Below are 20820 nucleotides of genomic sequence, written 5' to 3'. Positions count from 1 at the left end.
ACCCCTCCCATGCCAATAATGCATGTATAAAAAGACAAAACTCTGTCTTAATAAAAGGATGTGGATTTTCCTTTCACAACATATAGTGTGGTTGGGGTGGCACAGACACTACCCTCAATGAAAACAGTTTCTTCAGTGTTGGGAAATTATAACATCTTGGGGAGGAGGAAAAGGTGATGATTAAGTTAAACTACCACTCAGGAGCAGAGATCAGTGTAGTTGAAAACATTTCTTTTCCCCCAGGATCCAAAGGAAAAAATCTTCCATTGCTGATGTGTCAAGCTCAGCTATATGTGTAAGAAAGCCTACCCTAAGGAAAGAATGAATTTGACAGCTTGCCCAGGAGTAAAAACCTAACAATTTTTAGTTTAAATAAATAAACAAATACCCACACAAACAAAGTATTCTCTGTAGCTTTCTGGACACCTGTCAATGCTGAATTTTGTAAACACAGTTTAGACATCCTACTTATTCCCTGGAGCTGTAAATTTTTAACCCCTTTTATAGTCCCTACCAAGACATTCCACATATTAAGTTTAAAAAAAGCAATACACAGTGTTCAGGGAAATATTTTTCACAGCTACAAAATTAAAAATTCATATAGTTTCTACTGTGAGACCTGTCAGATTGCAATAAAGTTCTAAAAAAAAAATTAAAAGGAAGACAATCTTTCCCTTCTTCTTTACCTAGCCGATGTTCCAACTGCAACAAGGCAGGTGATAGGACTACAGAAAGAACATGGTTATAAAAACATGTATCAAACAATTAACTTCTTGAGAAAAGCATTAACTTGAACAAGCAAAAAATCCTCTCTAATCCTGAGCATAATTTATTCTGAACACTGGCAACTTTTCTCAGTAGAAATTAAGGACATCTTTTCTATATAAGAAGAGACTGAAATCTGTAGTTATTTCTGTGAATTTCAAAGCAGAGCACAGGAAGTAGGAGCTTTATATTCTACAACATGCAATTTCGTAAATTATGTTTGTTCGTTTATAAAACAATGGCCATTTTTCTTTCCTCTGCCAGAGGAAAGTGTGGCTAATGTCCAAATACCTACTTCAACAAATGAAATATAAAACTTTGGTCTAAATAAACTTTATACCACAGTAAAACTACAGAAGTGGCACCTAAATTTTAATTTTATGTTTAATCTCACTATTTCTTTAGATGACCAATCTGTTTCTTCCTGCCAGACAAGTGAAATATTAGAGTTTACTCAAAATAAGACTCTTAAACAGGTAAGTATGGTCTCATTAAAAATGGAATACATATGATTTTTTAATCCAGGCACTTGCATACCCACATTGTCAGGCATCTCAAAGAAGTCAAGATCTATTCTAATTTACTGATTTCTTGTTATCCTCCTAACAAATGTATTTTGTTACATACATAGGTATTTAACGTCTTTCTGTCTTGCTGAGCATAACAAGCACCCTTAAGTAAGAGTTCATACCCAGGTGCTGCAAGTAACAAACACCCTGCCTGGTACACGCTAGGAGCCCGCCTGCCTTTTCTGCAGCCACATCACAGCGGCGGCTCGCCACCCTGCTGCGCTCAGCTAACACGAGCCTTTGCTCCCTTGCAGGGCTCACGCACTGCCTACAGAGCAAATGGCTGCTTCCGAGGAGCTCTAAGGCCCGCCGGGCTGCCCATGGGCCGGGCTGGGTGACGCCCGAGGGTCCCCGGGAGACGCCGCGGCACCGGCAGCGGCCACGGCTCCTGCTGGGCTGCAGCGCCCCCTGCAGGGCCGCGCTGGGCTCCGCAGCAGCCGGCAATGACCGCTTCCAATCGAATTCCGTCTGCAACGGAGAACGCTCCCATTGGGAAGGGGGATGGAATGAAAAACAGGTAATCATTCTCTGCCTCCGGGGAGGGAAACAAAATTTCAATTTTTTTTAACATAACTGCATCTGGACAACTAAAATAATATATAAAACTAATTGAAACAATTAACTACTTAGCATTTTCAGGAGTGCATGACTACTGCCTGCCAGAAGGTCTTACCTTCAGGTGTCAACTCAGAATCAATTTATAACTGAAGTGTCAAGTAGAAAAATATTATCATTTTTTAAGAGGGCAAACATAACAGACACTGCTATTTTCCAGAGTGCTCTTCTCTTATTAATGTCATCTTATTAAAGCAGCTGGAGTCGTGGTCAGATTCACAGCCAGCTAATATATATATATCTATATATATATCTATATATCTATATATATATCTATATCTATATCTATATCTATCTATATATATATATATATATATATATATATATCTTTCCTGTGTGTCCTGGAGCTTTGGCTCAAATCTCAGCACCACAGCTCTGCAGTGTCTTTACTCAGAGCTGGCCAAAGAACAAGGGACTCATGGAAAAATTTTTAAAAGAGGCACCTGCCATCTCTTTTGTGTCTTTCATATTATACTGTTAGATAAATGTGTCTCAGGTACACAAAAAATGAATTATTATTAACACTTGTGGGTCCTACCACTATTCTACCCAAGTATTTGCAACAAGATTGATCGAGTATTGAAACAGATGAACAGATCTTCAAGAGAAGGCAAAAGATTTCATGAGGTCAGAATGACTGTTATCCCTAACCCAAACTCATTGAAAAAACCTTCAAAAACCTCCAGAGAATGCTCAGCCAAGCATGTGAGAACAGAAAAAGTGATGCATTTTCTTCTTTGTGTTAAGGCACTTATAAACAGTAACAAAGAAGAAACATATTAATATAAGGACTAAACCAAATAATTTCAAATAGCACAGAAATGGAGAAAAGTATTCTCAAACTGCCTTCCAGTTTACGGAAGCACAAAGTCCACTCTGTCAGAACTAATGTACAAACAAATATATTCTTGAAATAATTCTAAAGCAAACATACCAAGCTCCAGAAAAGGAGGATAGGGCATATATTTCTACATGCCAAAACAATGTTTCCAAACTTTTTGAGTTATTTAAAGTAAGAATGCAAAACTTCCTACTCTCACAATCCAATATTCACATTCCATACAGTTATATAGGCAGAAAAAACACTCCAAAATTATCATTCTCTTTGTGTGTGAGGAAGGCAGGAGCCTCTCTTAGGAGAATGCAGACCAGGTACAATCTGGACTGGCCTCTAGGCACCTTTCACAATTCTCCAGTAACTAAGCACCATCGGTGCACACATCCATCCAGCTCTGCGAGTCTGCTTTGTCATACTGACCTTTACCTCCCACTAACTCCACTTTTCTCCTGATATGATGATGTAAGCTTTGGAAAGCCCCAGGCTGAAGAGAACAATATTAAATTTCAGAATCAAGAGCAAGCTTCTTCTTCCTTAATATTCTGGTAAGTGCAGTAAGTAATTTTTGCCAAGATCTTAATTGTTAAAATGCTATTAATGGTATCATGCTAGCATTTTTTCACATTATCGGGTCACAAAATACAAATATTTTATAATTATTATTCCTGTGAACCTCATCATTAGAGACAATTCCTATATATCTATTAAGTTAGCCTTTCCATAACAAGGTAATGTTAAAGTAATTTCTTGGTTGATTAAAAAATATAAGTTTAATGTAAGAAAATCCACATTATCATGTGTAGTTTGGTGTGCAGCCATGAAAGAATAGGTTTTATGATTTTATTGGAATAGTAAGTTTCTCTCACGTGTTTCTGATGGAAATACTCAGGACAGCATGCATACCAAAATACTGAGCCTTTCCAAAGACACGCAAATTGCTAATGCCCAGTTCTTTGAAAGTTTGATTAATCAAATGAAAGTAAAGGCACCTAAGAATAAAAGAATCTTATTGAGAATTCTTTTTAGTAGTTTTGGTTTTAGTAGCTTACAGAATAAAGACATAACATTTACTTCAAAACTAAACTTCTTTCTCACAAGATAATGCATCTTTGCTGTGAAAAAACCCCAACAAAACATAAACAAAAAAACCCCACAAACCAAAACAACCCTAAGCAGAACACATGAAGTTAGAAAAAAATTTCCATGACCAAGTTCTTGTAAAGATTCATTTTATAAACAATTAAATACTAAGTAAAAAATGCTTCAAGAAATCTAAACTTCACCAAACAGAAATTATGTGATTGCATCCTTTTTGGAGTAAAACACTTGTAAGTGGAGAAGTGAAAAAATCAGCTTTGATGCATACTGATTTATGTATGGTATATACACAGGCGAAACATGCTGCCCCACTTTGACCTCTCAGGATTTCAATAATGATTTTCCTCAGCAGTGAACAGCAAATGAAGTAACAGCAGCTGGTAAATCACAGCAAATGGAAGCCAAGGAAATCCTTCCCCTTTCCCACCACCCATCAGGCCCGAGTACTTACAAAGACGAATTCCCTTGCAGCGGTGTCGCGGAAGTGAAGGTCAGACACCTCTGTTTCAGAAGCTGCCAGCCACTGGAGGGCTGCTCTGAGCTGTGGGTCCACTAGATTTGGTTCCAGATCAATATTCATTATTGATAAAGTCTTTCGCACTTGCTCCAAACCTAACATTAAATATAAAACAAGCAAATCTATAGCTTCAAATTGTTTCAAAAAAATCTCTGTAGTTCACTGTTTATAGACTGTATTACCTTAAAAACCCCTCAATTTAGTGTACACAGATAATATGAAAGGAAAAAAATAGATTGGTCGCAAGTGTTTCAGAACTTTCCCATTAGGAAGTACTGTTTATCCCATTTACAACCATGTGCAAACATAGCTACATATTAAAAGATACATAAACTATAATGACAAGAAATTTAGCATAGACTTTCACTGCTGTTCATTAAACAGCAATGGCTCTCACATGGTCCATCAGCTCCTTCCATTTCAAGCTGCTGTTTTTTGCTATGCCTTCATTTAACTCATTTTAAGAAGTATGCATTTCTGAATTCTTTCCTGCACTGATCAGACAGCCTCTTGAACTTTTCCAAAATATACCACTGGTTTACTGAGGCATATCCAGTTTTTCAACATTTCTTTTACAGCATAAGCTCCAAAAATTTCTGCAGCATTCGAAGAGTAGTAAGTAACACTTAGGAACTACAGTATTGTCAACCTCTGTTCCCAAGCTGAGTTTCTGTATCCAGCTACCACAGAGATCCTTTATCGTGATCCCAGAAACAACTAGGCACGTATGTAGTGCTCTCCAAGCTGGAGTCACTGCTTCCAGACTACTGAACTTGACTCTAGAAACATGGAATATATCAACAATACAAACACTTATTCATGTTGAGTTTAGCTCAATCTCGATACTCTTCCAACTAAGGTTATGAAAATTGAGGTACACAAGGTATTCATTCCCAAGCAGCAAAGTCAAGCAAGTTGAAACAGATTCCCACAGAAGTAAAAGCAAGAGAAAATTAACTAGCAAAACTGTCAAACAGTCCTTTCAGTGGACAACAGATTATTTGTCCAGGAGCTCCAAAATTTAACTTCTTCATAGGAGAAAGAACAATTTTTAGAAGATTATGACAGTGGGTGGAAAGCATTGTGGTAACATTGCTGGGAAATTTTGGTACATATTTTAGTATTATAAAATAGATGTACCTTTAATAATAAGGCTTTGATTCAAATTCTTTGGTGACCAAGGCACAGTCAGCTTAGAAAAAGCCAGACATTTCCAGGTATGACATGAACAGAACTTCCAAATGTACAACACCAGGTACAAAGTGTTCTACCTAGCACACTGTTTAAAGAGTCCTACAATTACACAACAGAAAGACCCTTCTCAAAACAATAGTGAGAAGGTGAAGAAATTACACTGGAAAAATTTCACTAGAAAATCCTTAATACAGTATAAAGGAGGCTGTTGCACTAGAGACAGTAGGTGACACCCAAACCATGTAAAGAAAAAAATCCCATCACTATCCTAACTGAGAAATTTGAATATTTGAGATGACAGAACTTTTAAAGTTGAGACCAAAAGAAAGCAAATTAAACCTGCAGATTAGAAGATATTTTAATAACAATTATTCTAAGGAAAAAATACTCATTAATATAGATTATATAGCTTTATTTTCTTATACCGTTAGAGTAACATCTCATTTAATACAATTAAGAGATGTTGGTTACTTAGATACATTTTCCAGGAGCATAAAAAGAGAGAAAAAAACTCCAAACCAACCAACACATCTTTCTGCTTACACTAAGACTACTTGAAGATGTGCAACAAGGCAGAGTATCATCTGAAAGGAAGTAGCAGAAGTTCCTGGAAACACTTTATCTTCAGAACACATCCAACACAAAGACCAATGTTACAATATCAGCTCATCTTAAAACCATCTTCACACACTGTGTATTGGCTGTTCTCATTTCAGTTAACAAACTCTGGCGCATCAATCACACTGGAACCAGACCACAGAGATCTTCTAACAAACCACAAAGTTGTAACAAGATTCTGGATAGACCTTATGCTATACTTCACTAAGAAGAGATGGAAAGTAGCAAATGCATCAAATCCAAGATTTTTAATATTTTTTATGACTCTCTTCCAAGATTAATGTGCCCAGTTTGAGTAACTTCGTCAGCATTTTGAAGGCAGCCATGCAGATGCATTGCCATGGCTCCTTAACAAACATTTTTCCTAAAAGTTAAGCTCTGCCTACAAATTCACACTCTCAACAAGCTGATCAAGGTTCCCTACCTTATGTTATTAAATTTATGTAAGCATCAGTAAGTAACTAGCACTTCCCAAAGGCTGCAAATTTCAGTGTATTAAGAGGATTATGTAGGGCTTTAATTGAAAATTCTGACGCTTGACTGTCATTGATTAAGATGAATAGAGATGATAGAGTTGTCACCTGATTTTGCAGACTGTAAAGGCAAAGAATTAACAAAAAAATTAATGTACAGTGCACAGGACAAGAACAGTAGCATATGCAGGAACTGACGTTACCTTCTACAGCATCCTTAGAATCTTCATCTTTATCTTCTGTTCCATCACTGTATTTTAATTAAGAAAACAAAAATATGAATACAATCCAATATATGCACTAAATGTAGTAAATTCTAAGACTGTAATGAAGGTTGAACAACAACAAAATCATAAAAGAATTAAGGAGTGATCATGAAAAGCAGCTTTGCTTCTCACATCATTTCATATTGTAAACAGACATCATCAACGTCACAAGATTTTCTCTTAGGAAAAGAAGAGAGAAGAGAGAAATGAGAAAGGTGTTAAAGGTGCTACTTATTGATTTTAATAGTTTTGCTTCATATGTGAAAAGGTTCAGCCACCTTATGTCACAGATATGAATAGCTATAGATAAGCCTAAGTGGTCTATAAAAACCAATTACTATGCAATTCTGAAAGTTTACACAAGCTAAAGGGAAAAAACCCCCAGAAATCCTGTAGGAAGCAAGCTCTAGTCTGCATGAAAAAAAAAAAAAAAAGTAAATCTAAAGACTTAAAAAACTGCAGGCAAGAACATGCAAAAAAGGGACCCTTTTGCAAGCAAAATACATTAATCAGTTTTAGCACAGAAAAATTTAATCATTCAGGGTGGATTAATTAATGAAAAAATCATATTGTGATTGAGAAGAGTGTGAATAATGTATCAGCATAAAAAATGTACTGTATTTTTATTTTCAAAAATGATGATTTCATGCATTAATTATGAGGAACCCATCTGGTTTATATTTCTCAACTCAACCAACCTGTCTGATGTTGGAAAGGATAAATTCTCCTCATACATATCCCCTTCTAAACCAAGACTGCTCCAGCTACTGCTGTTACCATTACTGCCAGGAGAAGAAGAGAAGACAGCTGAACTAGAAAAGAACAATAGCTCAAACTAGAACCTTCATTTTCCTTACAACTCTTTTGTCAAGACATTTAATGCAAGAGCACTGAAACTTTCTAGGTTTACTGGAACAAACATGGCTCTCAGTGCCATCCAGAGCAGTAATCTGCACAATAATGCAAAATTAGCAGGTTTCAGTACAGTGGTGAAAGGATTAATTTGTACTCATTAATTTTTCAGATCAGTGCTAGCAGCAATTCTGTCCTCAGGTCTAAGCACAATGCTTGAATATTTCTAAAAGCTAACAATTTCAAAAGGATTACTCATAAGAAAATAGATTACATCTGCATTATTTGCTTAAGGAGCAGCTAACAGTTAATAAAATTATGCACTGTGAAGACAACTTCACACATAAAATCCTTCCATCTCACTCCAAAAACCCAGTAATGATCTCCAACAACCTGATGAGAAGGAATTCCTAGAGTAAAGAATTGGTTTTTTTCATTTTTAATATTGTTCTCTAAGTTGATCTTTTAAAAAAAGTAGGTTTTTACATCTATGAAAACAATACTGAAGAGATTACTTCACTTACAGTTCCCAAAAATTCTGCACTTATTCTATGACTACATTCAACCAATGCAAGGAACTGAAAAAACTGAGCATGTCCTTACACTCATTAATTTCAATCATTATAAATAGCACAGTTTGTTAAGCCTGTCAATATGTACAACACTGAGCAACTCATATGATTAAATCTCATTCCCCCACTTCATTCCACCCCCAGAGGATGTCTGGAAGCCTTCCAAGAACAGGACTTGCAAATATCCAGCATTCTTCAAGAAAGCAGACTGCCTACTAGAGATGGCATGAGAAGCTGAGGAGTAACTGCAGAGAAGAACTGCTGCACATAGACGCTTTCTCCACCTAAGTTTTATGTGACTGTTGAAGATCATTTCCATTCATTGCAAACAGCAGAATTGGGGAAGAAAACATTTCAAGAGACAGGCATTGATCTCTTTCAAGTGTTTGCCAGTAACATTATCACCTATCAGTGTCTCTTGCTCTCCAGCATGCCTGCTTGGATCCCAATTTCCAAACAATGAACAGCAGGTTAGCAAGTCCACAAAATAAACACACTCAAACAACGTGAAAAAAGTTTAAGAAGTTGCAAGTGCCTTATTCAGTACATTATTGTTTATTTAGACTACATGTCCAAAGAAAATTCAAAGAGTTCTCTTGTTATGCTAACAAGAAAAAAGAAAATTAAAGAGCAGAAGCTTCTGAAGAAACCAATTTGCAGAGAATGCAAACCTGGTCTAAAAAACATTTCTTGAGCTACCGTGTGAGACTATCACACTTTATACGAAATATTAAATTTGGCTTTAAATCATTAAATTACAGGTATAAAAAAAAGTTAATATAGCCTATTGGTATCAATACTTTACACTCACAGTGCCTTCTTCACTGGAAGTTACAAATGCAGAACAAAAATAGAAGTAAAAGCTGTGCTGGTCTGCAGGCTAAAGGATAAAGAACTTGTCATCTAACAGAGTAACCTCTGCACACTACTGTTCTGATTAGGTAAGAGACAAGGCACTTTAAAGAGGTCAATCCTGGTCTGAAATAATCATATATATTGAATCATATGATTGCAGTGAGGTATGAGAAAGAGATGAGACCTTTTCCTAATTAACAGCCAAATTAGCAGTCTATTAAATAAACTCCTGTAACCACAAAACAAGCAATAAACAGACAAAGGCATTATAATGCCTCTGTAATTGTTCATGCAGCTCTTCAACAAAAGCCAGCAGAAGAATAACAAAAAAAGCAAGAGGCTTCTGCTCTGAGTTATAACCCAACCTGGATGCTGGATGGAAAGCCTATGTCTATGCCTATGCTTATACCTACAAATCAACTTTTCTTAGAGAGAAAGCTTAAGAACTTTTTAATTCTAAATTTAAGTCACCAGATTTAGGCATGAAAAGCAGAAGACACAAGCACTTCCCTGCATAACTAACTAGCAAGTTCTCTAAATACTTTTCATCTTAATGGAGCTGCCCACAGGAAGCAGTGAATTAATTTCTTGTGTTGCTTTGCTTGTGCTTGGCTTTTGCTTTAGCTGTTAAACTGTCTTTATTTCAACCCATGAGTGTTCTCACCTACACTCTTCCAACCCTCACCCCCATCCCACCTTGGCAGGAGTGACTGACTGCTGGGTGGAGCTTAGTTGTCAGCAGGGATTAAACCACAACAGGGTATTATCACTGAGTCTGTGCTTGTTACAGGTCTCCCCCTGGCTATCTTTTTTTACAAAAGGCAACAACCCCAGATTCTTGCTTCCACCTGATAAAGTTCAGCAACACAGACGGACACACATGCTGTTACCAAGCCACAATTAGTTCTGTAAAACCAGCTGATCAATTTGCACATGCCTTTCCTTCATCAACACTTTACTATTCAAATTATGCCTCCCCTTCTATAACTAACATGTTAACTCAGATCATTCCTCTTCTAATGAGACACAGATTTTCTTTCAAATTACAAAAATTACCTTTTCATTTACATCTGTTTTGGGAATGATAAATCACAAATACAACACAGGCACTACTGGTCCAGAATTTTTTTATACTTTTTCCCTGTATCAACTAATCTATATTTTATTGTGTAACTGCCAACATAGTGAATATTCTCCCTTATACTCAGATTTTCATCATCATTTTCACTTGCATCATCATTTTCATAAGAGATGATGTTTTACTAAAATAACTCTGAGTTAATGCATTTTTTTACAAAATTATTAAGGTGCATGAGTGATAAACTGTAGTAGTGGTTTAATTAAATTATTTAGTTAAGCAAAACATGAAAAATACTGCAAACATTTAACTGAGCAGTTTCACATTGGTACCAAATAACCTAGTTGGATATTACATAAGCAAGCATGTCTCACATACTTTCTTTAATCGCAGCAATGATGGAAGTACTAACTAAAGAAAAAAATCTCTCTCTCATTTCTGCTATTCTTCAACAGAAATGCTGAACTTTTTCATATCAATCACAAAAAACTAAGTTTATTCATTCCTCATACATTCCTTCTACAGAAGCTGGGGCCACAACTCTCACTATAATTCTCCCTGGAAACAGGCAGAGACATTGCAAATTTTAGAACTGCCATTCTAATCTTTGTTAGCTATCAATCAGCCAGGAACAGTACAGTGAGAAGCTCTGTAGAAAACATTACTAACTTGAACGGGTAAGTTCCAGTATTACACACCTGCAATTCTATGGCTGGCAGTATATAAATACTCCACCAATGTCAGTTAGAGCAGCTTATAAATTCCAGTTCCAAAAAAGACAAAAACAGCTGTAAAAGCTCAGCATGCAAATTAAGCTATTACTTTTTTAAAAAATAAATTAATTTATAGAAAACATTTTCTCAAGGATTAGGTTTTAATATTTTAGAGCACAACTTATAAACTGTATTCTCAAGCTTTATTTTACACAAGGTAGTTGTTTTTAAAATGCTTCCATCTTTTGCTAATACTTAAATTTTGTATGTACAGTTTTACTTGATGTGATTCCCTGGCATCAATGACAATGCACTCTCCATATATTTTACAGAGTATGAACATTCATGGCCACCACATTTTGTAAGAAAACAAAATCATTATATTAGAGCCATTTTTAATAAAAAAGTCATTGTGTGTTGAAGACAAAAATAATCTCTTCTCCCCCAAACCCCAGGAGAAATATCACTTGACGACAAGTTATTTGATGTCAAGGTAACTGTTTAACTGTACTAACATCTTTATAATTACCTGTCACTTAGGTGAAGAAAACTGCTGCTCTCATCAGGATGTTCATCTTCAAAACTTAGATTGGACCAACTCCCAGTGCTATCATCACCAATACTAAGACTCATCTGCTGGCTAACAACAGATTCAACAGAGTGAAATCCTTCTCTTCCAACAGAGCTAAACAAAAATTTAAGACAAAAACATCACTGCATTTCATGCTGATCTGTGTTTAGTTCATTCACAGCAATTTAACCCCATTCCAAAGACATTAAATTCCATAGGAAAAGAAAAGGTGGGGAATCCCTTAATTTGTGCCCTATTCTAAACACAAGAAATAGTGCAACCATATTAATCTGAGACATCAACAGACTTACATCAGGGATTGCTATGTGGAATTCTTTCATTAGAAATCAAAGAGAGTGGTACAAAGAATTCTCTCATTTGGAATATTATTTGCTATGAAGCACAGAAGGTACTGCAGCCTTGCAGCCTGTGTATCGAGGTACACCTGTCAAGCAGAAGACTTACCATTTCTGAACTTGTTCACCCTAGAACAGTTTGGCTATTTTCCCTGGCCTGCCTTCAGTACTAGCACTTAAGTAGTCTGCTACTGAGGGCAAAGTGCTTAAGTATGAACTGGTGACAAAAATATTAGGATTCCATTTTTTAGAAAGTTTTCTGCAAAAAAAGATTTGTTTTTCTCCTTCAAGAAAGTGTAGCAATGCATGACTTGTACAGAATTTTTCCCCTCAGGAAGTAAGTTTAATTTTTTTATCCAAAAACCAATCAAGCAACCATACCCCACAGAAGTTAATCTTTAGAAGACACTTTAAAAAATTCATTTAAAGTCTGAATTCCTTATTAAAAAACCAACCAAATAAAAAACCTTACAAAATGAGAACATGCAGTTACGAACTAACTTTCATGTGCACACTGTGATTATCTATATATACGCATATATGAAGCAGTAGGAAGTTCAAGAAAAATGATCAGCCTACTCCCACATAGCAAGCAGCCACAGTAACATTCACTATTTAAAAAGGCAACCTTAACCACATCATGCCTAACACTTTGCTCCAGTGAGCACAAATTTGCACAAATATGTTCCTGAACTGGAAACCACCAGGGTAATAAAAAAGGTAATTTTTCTCATTTTTATTTACAGTTATACCACCACCAGCTGTCTACATCACACAAGGCAGTTTCTAGAGGATCATATGCATTACATACCGCACGCTAGATGACAATAGAAGAAATATTTATAAATTCTGTCACAGCAAAGTTCTAATAATGCTTCCTTGCCCCAAATTTAATAATAAACAGTATCCCTTTGAACCCCGCATTTTGTTGTTGGTGTATTCTAATTAGATTTTTTAAATAAAAGTGCCATCTTTGATACCATAGGTACAGAAAAACATCACATGACTTTTTTCTTTAGTCACACAACAAGTAAAGACTCAACCCTGTTGTGCAAAGACCAACAATATACTCAAGACCACTTTTATGCTCTTAGTATTTATGTGTTTCATATCAAACCTTGAAAAATTTAGTTCAGTCCTACTGTAAAAATTACTTCAAAATGAAAAAAAAAAAGGGTACGGATTGCTCTTGGACCTGAAAAGATTTCACTATGGTCCCAGCACAATCAGTTTGAGGAAACAGTTGTTTGCAACAGATTTACTGTGGAAGATATTTCCTATTTATAAGCCTAATAAAGGAAACAGTATGTTACTCTTTGCTAAATACACAAGAATTTCAAAGTCAATTCCCTCGTTATTGTATTACTATTTTATAAGCTAAAGTGTAGTTTAGTAAGTTGCTTTTCCTTAAAGTAACAGGTTATTTTTCTTTTGCTTTTTTTCCTAGTAGTAAAGACACTATCCCAACACAGCCATAATAAAAAATGAAGTCTTCATACAACAAAGCAATGGCTCATTTGACCAGCATCAGATGTTGAAGAGGAAGTATGAATGGGGAACACACTTGGATTCTGTCATGGCTCACAGATCAACAAAACCTGTAAAGACTAGTATGTACAACTGTAGGTACTATTTTGAAGTTGAAACAAAAAGTTCCACTTATTCGTCACCTACTAGAACATATGTGCTGACATACATAGTATCCTTGGTTTCAACCTCATATAGATGGAAAAAAGCTTTTTTTCCCTAGTTCTGAGTGATTTAACCAGAAGAACAAAAAGAAAGCATTCAGAACATAAAGTGTATCTTTTTAAGAAAATATATCTAACATTCCTTCTGAGCACATATTTCTATTAACAATCCTTTTTCTGGTAAAAAATGCAACAATAAGAGAAAATTAATATTACCTTATGGTAACTGTCTGACCAATATTAGTCATAGCGGATGTCATTATTTCAGTAGTAAGGCTTTCAGCAAAACTGACTCCATCTTGTCCAATACCACTGTCAGCTGTCAGACTTGTGTAACTCAGCTCTCTTTCTGCTTTCTCTATGGCTGCAGTAGCTCCCTTGTCAGAAAACACCATCCTCTGCTCTACATCAACGTGAATTTTGGGAATATCAAGCTGAAACACTCTTGAATTTTGACAGGCACCACCCAATCCAGAATGAAGAAAATGCCTCACTGGAATGCAGGATCCTTGTGCAGGTAGATGATGGGACATACTTTCTGTACAGTACCGATGTTCCTTCATACTGCAGCATCTACAGACAGTTCCAGGAAAAGGAGACAGTTTCTCAGTGTGTGAGAGCTTATCCTCATTTTTTCTGCTTTCAGCCACATGGAGAACAGCTGACTCTAAACTCATTTCTAGAGTATCATCTGCTACTTTCCTAGCATATTGTTCTATAGCTTGAATTATACCTTCACTGTAGCCATTTTCATTTATATTACCTGTACTATGATAGAGTTTATGATCTGGGGAGAAAGGAAGAAAAGTTCTAGAAAACCTTGTTTTAATGAGATCCCCGGTGACTTCATCAAATTCAGTCTTTTTATACAGACAGGAATCTGTGAGAGACTTCGGCAAACATGTTCCCGACATTTTCAGTTTCTTCCTGACATCACAAGTGATACTGTGAGCAAGGGATTCAGAAAAATGTAACAACTCTGTACATTCCGTTCTCTGTGTGCAGACATTCCTCTCAAACACTTGACCTTCACAGCGATGAATGCTGCTTTTCACTTGCTGTACTGCATCTTTATTCCCTGCTTTGATCAGCTCCAGCTTACCATTTACCTGTGCATTTTGCCCAGGAAATGTCTTTCTGCTGCATCTGAATCTGGTTTTTCTAGCAGCTTGCTGCAAGCCTGATTTGATAGACCTGTAAGCAAGTCTGCTGGCATACTGATCCACCAAGAGCTCGGCGTTACCTCCTTCTCTTTTCAGAAGGCGGATAACGTGATCTGCGTACTCGTCAGTCACACTTTCACAGCTTGGGTACTTGGAAGTCAAACCTGTTGTGCCTGAACCTTGTGGTAAAGGAAGCCCAGATGAATCTCTCTCCCCCAGCCACTGGTCCTGTACTGGGCCACACCATTCTTTTGAATTACCATCTTTATCGCTTTTACTCACATAAAAGCAATCTACCTGGCAGTTAACCCGCTTCAACCTCAACAGCTTGCAATGCCTTGATTTCACTACTTTCTTGGCCTCATTGATGACTTTTCCTGCCATATCACCTGCATAATTCCACAAGGAACTACATGTCTCTTCTGGGATATTTACAAATGCAGTATATCTACATCTTTTCTTTTGCATCCCTAACTGAGCCTGCCTACCAGCTTCTCTTTCATTTGTTTTACCACCTAAATGGGAAGCAGCCATTTCAGTCGCTACTGAAATTATGTGGCTAGCTAAGCTATCTGCATACTGAATTGTTTTGGCTGAATGCTCCCCTTTCTCAACAGGCACTTCAGAATGATCTTCATCTTCACTACTTTCCACTTCTTCAGAAAGCGACCGCATGAGTTTCAGCATAAATTCCTCATTTTCCAAAGAGTCGTGTTCAGTTTCAGATGAATCAGCAGTGGGTGGATTGTAGGGTGTAGAAGGTGGTGTTGCAGGTGCAAATTCCTTTGCTAATTCTCCCTTGAGTTTCTTGGACAGTTTTCTTAGATTCCTTTCAGAACTACTTTGGCATGGTACTAGAGGAGTTGGTGGGGGTGTGTCGGGCAGTAAACAGGTATTTCCATGTTTCAGGCTAGATTTTTCTTCCATCTGCAAAGCACCTTCACTGCCAAACATCTCTGAAGGCAAGCTATTTGCATGCAGAAAACAATCAGTCTGCCTGTAATTCAAAGCTCCTGCTGATAGTTTCTGGGCATCACTTTTTTTGGAAGGCTTGTTTAAGCATGTTATTGAACAGCTTCCTGTGTCAGTACAGTCCTCTAGAACATGCCTAGCAAAAGTCACAGTGGAACAAGGCGGCTGTGATTTTGAAGAAAAATTGTTTCCTTTTTGTTCTTGCCAACAATCTTTAGATTCTAAAATACACTGAACAGAATGAGTTGGAGTAAGAAATTTACACGGATTATTCAAAGGCAACTGTTGTTGTTCCACAATTATAGAAACATTACTTTGTTTCTCAGCCTCTTGCTTCTTTATCACACATTGTTCTTTTCGACTGGTATCTCTGTAAGTCTGTGAGCTCACATTACATGCTAAATTCTCACTGGTGTTGCATAAAACAGTTTTACTTTCTTCCACAGATTGTTTTATGACATATTTGGCCAAATGATCTGCAAACATGCTCTTGGGGGTGTCTTCACCGCTACCTTGCACATTAGGTTTTTTATCTATTACTTTTCTTGTCAAGAAATCTGAATACTCTTCTACTGCTTTTGTTACTCTAGATGAGGTTATGGTTTCATAAGCTTCATTTACTATCATATCTACCATAGTTCCAGAGAAAATATTAATGCCTTTTGACCCACTTGTTAATTCTGAATTATTGTTCATTGCAGATCTGTTATTTGTTAGTTTGGTATCATTCTGGTTACAGAAGATGGATGGAGTACTTTCCGTACTTTGACCATGATCTGAAGTTAGATAAATATTTCTGAAAGAAGCAACTTCCTCCTCTCTCATTCTGCTGGAGAAAAATGGATGAGTGGAGTCTTTGAATATTTTTGTACTGTCATCAGCATTTGGAACAGTGGACACTTTCACTTTGTAAGCATCAGAGGAAACCTGCTGCTGAGAAAGGGCTCTTCCAGCTAAGGGCACAGGTATTGAACTCACAACACCAGAGGTACAAAATAGAGCCTGCTGTACTGTATATTCCTTCTTGGAGTCTTGGACTGGCTTTTGTGCTACCCTATCATTAAAATTAGGAGAAACTGTGGAAGTCTGTGTTGACTCTAACATACTTTCTGCACTTACATATTTGATATTGTCCATGGAAACACTAATGGCTGCTTGTGTTGTGAAGGTCACATCAACCTGAGATAGTTCAATAAATGCCTCCTGAATGACAGATTCAGACAAATCTCGGGCATAGGACCTTACCACTTTGTTTTCATAATCAAATGATGAGGACTGTGCAGTAGGTGTTGATGGATATGAAAACTGGCATACTTCCATAATTCCTTCAAACACAAGTTCTTCAGCAAGATCTGCTGCAAACCGCGCAACAGTGTTGTTAAATATTTGTTTCTTTACCTGACGCAACTCTTTCAAAGCACCAGTTATAGCTTCGCTCACCAAAAAGTTTGCTATGCCATTAATGGCACGCTCCTTCAGCGAGATTGCTCTGCGTCTTCCAATCTCATAAAAAGCCATTTGAAAGACTGAAGAAGTCAACCTAGCAGCCAAATGGCAAAGTGCATTTGTGCATGAAGAAACACCTTTTTGGAGGTCCTTAAATGCACTGCCAAAACTTTTTTCAACCAATTCAGTTGCAAACTTTTGAATGCTGTCTCTTATCATTAGTGACTTATGTTTAGATTTTGTTTGCTTCTCTGGTTCCTTACTAGTTTTCATTTTGAGATCTGTAGCTTGCCGTCTCTTCTCTTTTACAGTCACCCTTTTGTGTTTTGAATAATTCTCTGCACACGTTTGCTCTGATGAGGACTCAGAAAAAAGAACAGAACCCAGTATTTCACATGAAACACTGTCAGCATATGCTGAGTAGCTGTCATAGCCTGCACCACGGTGACTTGGACCTGTCCCCTCTCCAGCAAGATTAATTCGACACAGGCATTCGGAGGAACCACAGCTCCCCAGGGGGCTGAAGGCCGATGTTCGAATGGGGCTGAAGAATCCCCCATTCTCCTCCCCTGATGTCCTAACGGGGCGAGGGGAATCCGGGACCTCCAAGATGCTGCTGTACGGTGACTCTGGCTTACGAGGAGTTGGTTTCTTTACATTGGCTGGCAGAGTGGGACGATCAAACTTGAATTTCTGAGGGTTCATCGTAATGCTTGCAGAAGACAATTTTTCATGCGCAGTCCTCCTTTTCTGGGCAGGATTCCCTAGGATGGGATCCCTAATAATTTTACAAGAGTTTTCCAAGGCTTGTTCCAGCTCATCAAACCGATCAAAACTATCAAAAAATTCACTCACTTCTGAGTCTGAATCCTCTATACCATCTTTTACTACTGGAATTTTTGGCAGCTGAAGTTTTGCCTTCAAGCTTTTTTGATACCCTTCTTCATCTAAGAAGATGATGGGGCTTGGGCTGGAGCAATCTGACTCAGAGGATTCAGCTGGAGAGGAAGAAAACAATGTTTTACGTAAAAAATTAACACCTTGATCAGAAGGATTATATGGCTTATAGAAACTCCTTTGTATCCAGGGATCAGAAATTGAGGTTGTAACTGAATTCTTTACTGAGGACCGCTCCTTAAGTCCCAAAATATCTATCAAAGTAGAACATCTGGGAGATGATTTTCGATGTGCAGAACCCACAACAATCTTTGAGTCAACAGCTTCTAAACATTGAGCAGGGACAGTCTGTGAAGCAGCATCTCGATGGTTTTGAGAAGAAAAGCTGCATGTACCTGAACAAAAAATAAAAACGGTAAAAAGAGATTGCTTCAAAACCAAGAATTTCCACAGAACTACAGCAAACTGAACAGATTATTTAATGGCAACTTCTGGGTTTACCATTGTTGCAAAATGCTAGCTCATCTTTCATGATTAAAGCAATCTTTCATTTTCTTTAAATCCTATTATACAAATCTAATTACTGACAAATTAATGTATCTTTTAGCACATAAAGTAGAACAAGATTTTATTTGATATCCATCTGACAATAAGATTAGAATCTTTTGTCCATGAGTGAAACTCATGGAAAACTGCTGTGAAAAGAGCAAAAAAAATTTTTTTCCATTGCATAATATCCCTTTACAAAGCATGATTAATGTAAAAATAAATTACAATATATTTACATTTACTTTTTTATTAAATTCTAACAGCCTAAATTTCAAATACCAACTTCCACAAGTGTGCAAGAACTTACCAGCACTTAGTAGCTTTGAAGGTTCATCTTCATCTAAGTGTTCGAAAGCAGTGACAAAATCATCCTCAATTGAAGAAACTGACTGATTGGTGTCATCATCTTCTCCATGGGTGGTCTCTGTTTGATGTTTTTGTGAAGAGTTGATTTCCACTGCATACCTTATGCCTGCAGTATACTTGCTTAGCAAGGTGAATATATAATCAGCTTTGATCCTTGGGAATGAAGGAGACAGCCTCATCACACAAAAGACTTCAGGAAGCTGATTCTAGAAAAAGAGAGCAACAAGAAAACAGACACAGCAATCTTCAAGGGATTCATTCAATGCATTTTTATGAAGTGCAAATAATTTCAAAATATTTCAAATACAAGGAAATGAATTCAACAGTTTGTGCAGAGTGATAGCTAGAATGACTTCTTCATTTTTGTAAGGTCTGCATTCTGAATAAATCAATAGCGCAATAATGTAACACAACCATGATAACATGCACCCAAGAATCCATTGAAGAATTCATGATAAAAATTTGTGGAGGAATACAGTATTTCAGAGCATGTTTATGCCATATAATACTTCAGTTTATAGGATATCTGTTTCTTCGAGGTACCTCTAATCTTATATGCAATGCTTGTAATTGGAAAGAATTTAATTAGCATGGCAGTAATGGGAACAATATAGAAATAAAAATAATAGAAATTCTATCATTAACAGCATTTATAATTTTTTTAAGAAAAGCGATCACTGAGTTTTATGAACACCAGACATTCCCTTGATTTTGGGCACCTCTGTTTCAACAAAAAAGTCTGTTGAAGATGAAAGCTATCTGGGCAGAGCAGAGATAGGTAAGTTGACAAATTTCGTATTATTTCTAAATTGCCAGTGAAAGGGACTACAGCCTAGCAGAAGCACAGGATCAGTACCATAATTAAATATTTGTTAAGTATTTTCTGTAAACAATACAACACAGTTAATTTTCATGAAACAACAGAAATATAATATTAATACTACTGCAGCTAAGATGGCCCAAAACCGAAAGCAAGACAGGGTGTAATAAGGCTAAACTCTTTAGAAGGCAAAATGTAATGCTTCTGACATGCAAGAAGACACAAAAATTTTACCTGTTTCATGACATAAGGTTTTGCCAAGCTTTTCTTTATGTCTTTTAGAAACACAGCCTCATTTTCTTTTAATTTGCGCAACTGGAGAGATTTCAGAACATCTGGAAGCTCTACAGAAACAGCTGATAATTCCTGAATTTAAATAAAAATCATTGAGAATACAAAACCAAAAAAAGAGCAGGCAAATGACAATGGGGTTGATTTCATACCTCCCCTAAATCCTAACAGCTGCTAATTCTGGTAAAGTTTTTTTCTTCCCTATTTCTTACTCGGTCCCTCACTTACTCTCTCAAACTGTGATGTAAAGATTGTGTAAACAAGATTTAATTCAGGTCATACTTGGAGGATGCCTAAAAGTCATAAAGCAGAATCTTGAAAGAGCTGAAAAGCATCTGCATATCCTACAAAATACCCAACTACTCTGACCTCTGCTAATGATGGCTCTCAATGGACCTCTCTCTACATGATCTTTGTGTCCTTCTCTGGAACAGTATTCCAGCTCCCTATCACAAAAACATGAGCAAGGTACTTCTTTAACATGATTTTGGACAACCTTTAGATTTATCTAATACAGAAGAGGCCTATGAAAGAGTTCCAATTTTTTTTCCAACAGTCCAAACACTACTGATCCCTATGGTTCAAAGCAAATCTCCATAAACCTGTTCTGTCCAACTTTCCCTACATTCCATCTAACTCTAAATGATCCAACAGTTCTTGCCCATACTTGAAATA

At 36.8% G+C, this 20820-nt stretch overlaps 1 protein-coding gene across 3 annotated transcripts in view; it reads right to left on the bottom strand.

Moving 5' to 3' along the window:
- AKAP11 (A-kinase anchoring protein 11) overlaps positions 1 to 20820 on the bottom strand; it is a 43295-nt gene that overhangs the window by 4664 nt on the left and 17811 nt on the right. The window contains exons 5-11 of one of the 3 annotated variants that reach the window (XM_058044910.1): positions 20089 to 20220; positions 18976 to 19240; positions 13858 to 18514; positions 11553 to 11708; positions 7652 to 7765; positions 6891 to 6937; positions 4337 to 4497 (exon numbers count right to left, since the gene is read on the bottom strand). In XM_058044910.1, the coding sequence (XP_057900893.1) occupies positions 4337 to 4497; positions 6891 to 6937; positions 7652 to 7765; positions 11553 to 11708; positions 13858 to 18514; positions 18976 to 19240; positions 20089 to 20220 (5532 nt within the window). The remainder of the gene's footprint in view (positions 1 to 4336; positions 4498 to 6890; positions 6938 to 7651; positions 7766 to 11552; positions 11709 to 13857; positions 18515 to 18975; positions 19241 to 20088; positions 20221 to 20820) is intronic. The other 2 variants (XM_058044911.1, XM_058044912.1) reach the window with 2 other exon arrangements.

This window comes from Melospiza georgiana, chromosome 2 (assembly GCF_028018845.1).
Source record: "Melospiza georgiana isolate bMelGeo1 chromosome 2, bMelGeo1.pri, whole genome shotgun sequence".
Taxonomy (NCBI): Eukaryota; Metazoa; Chordata; class Aves; order Passeriformes; family Passerellidae; genus Melospiza; species Melospiza georgiana.
This window is presented reverse-complemented; position numbering and strand designations above follow the sequence as displayed.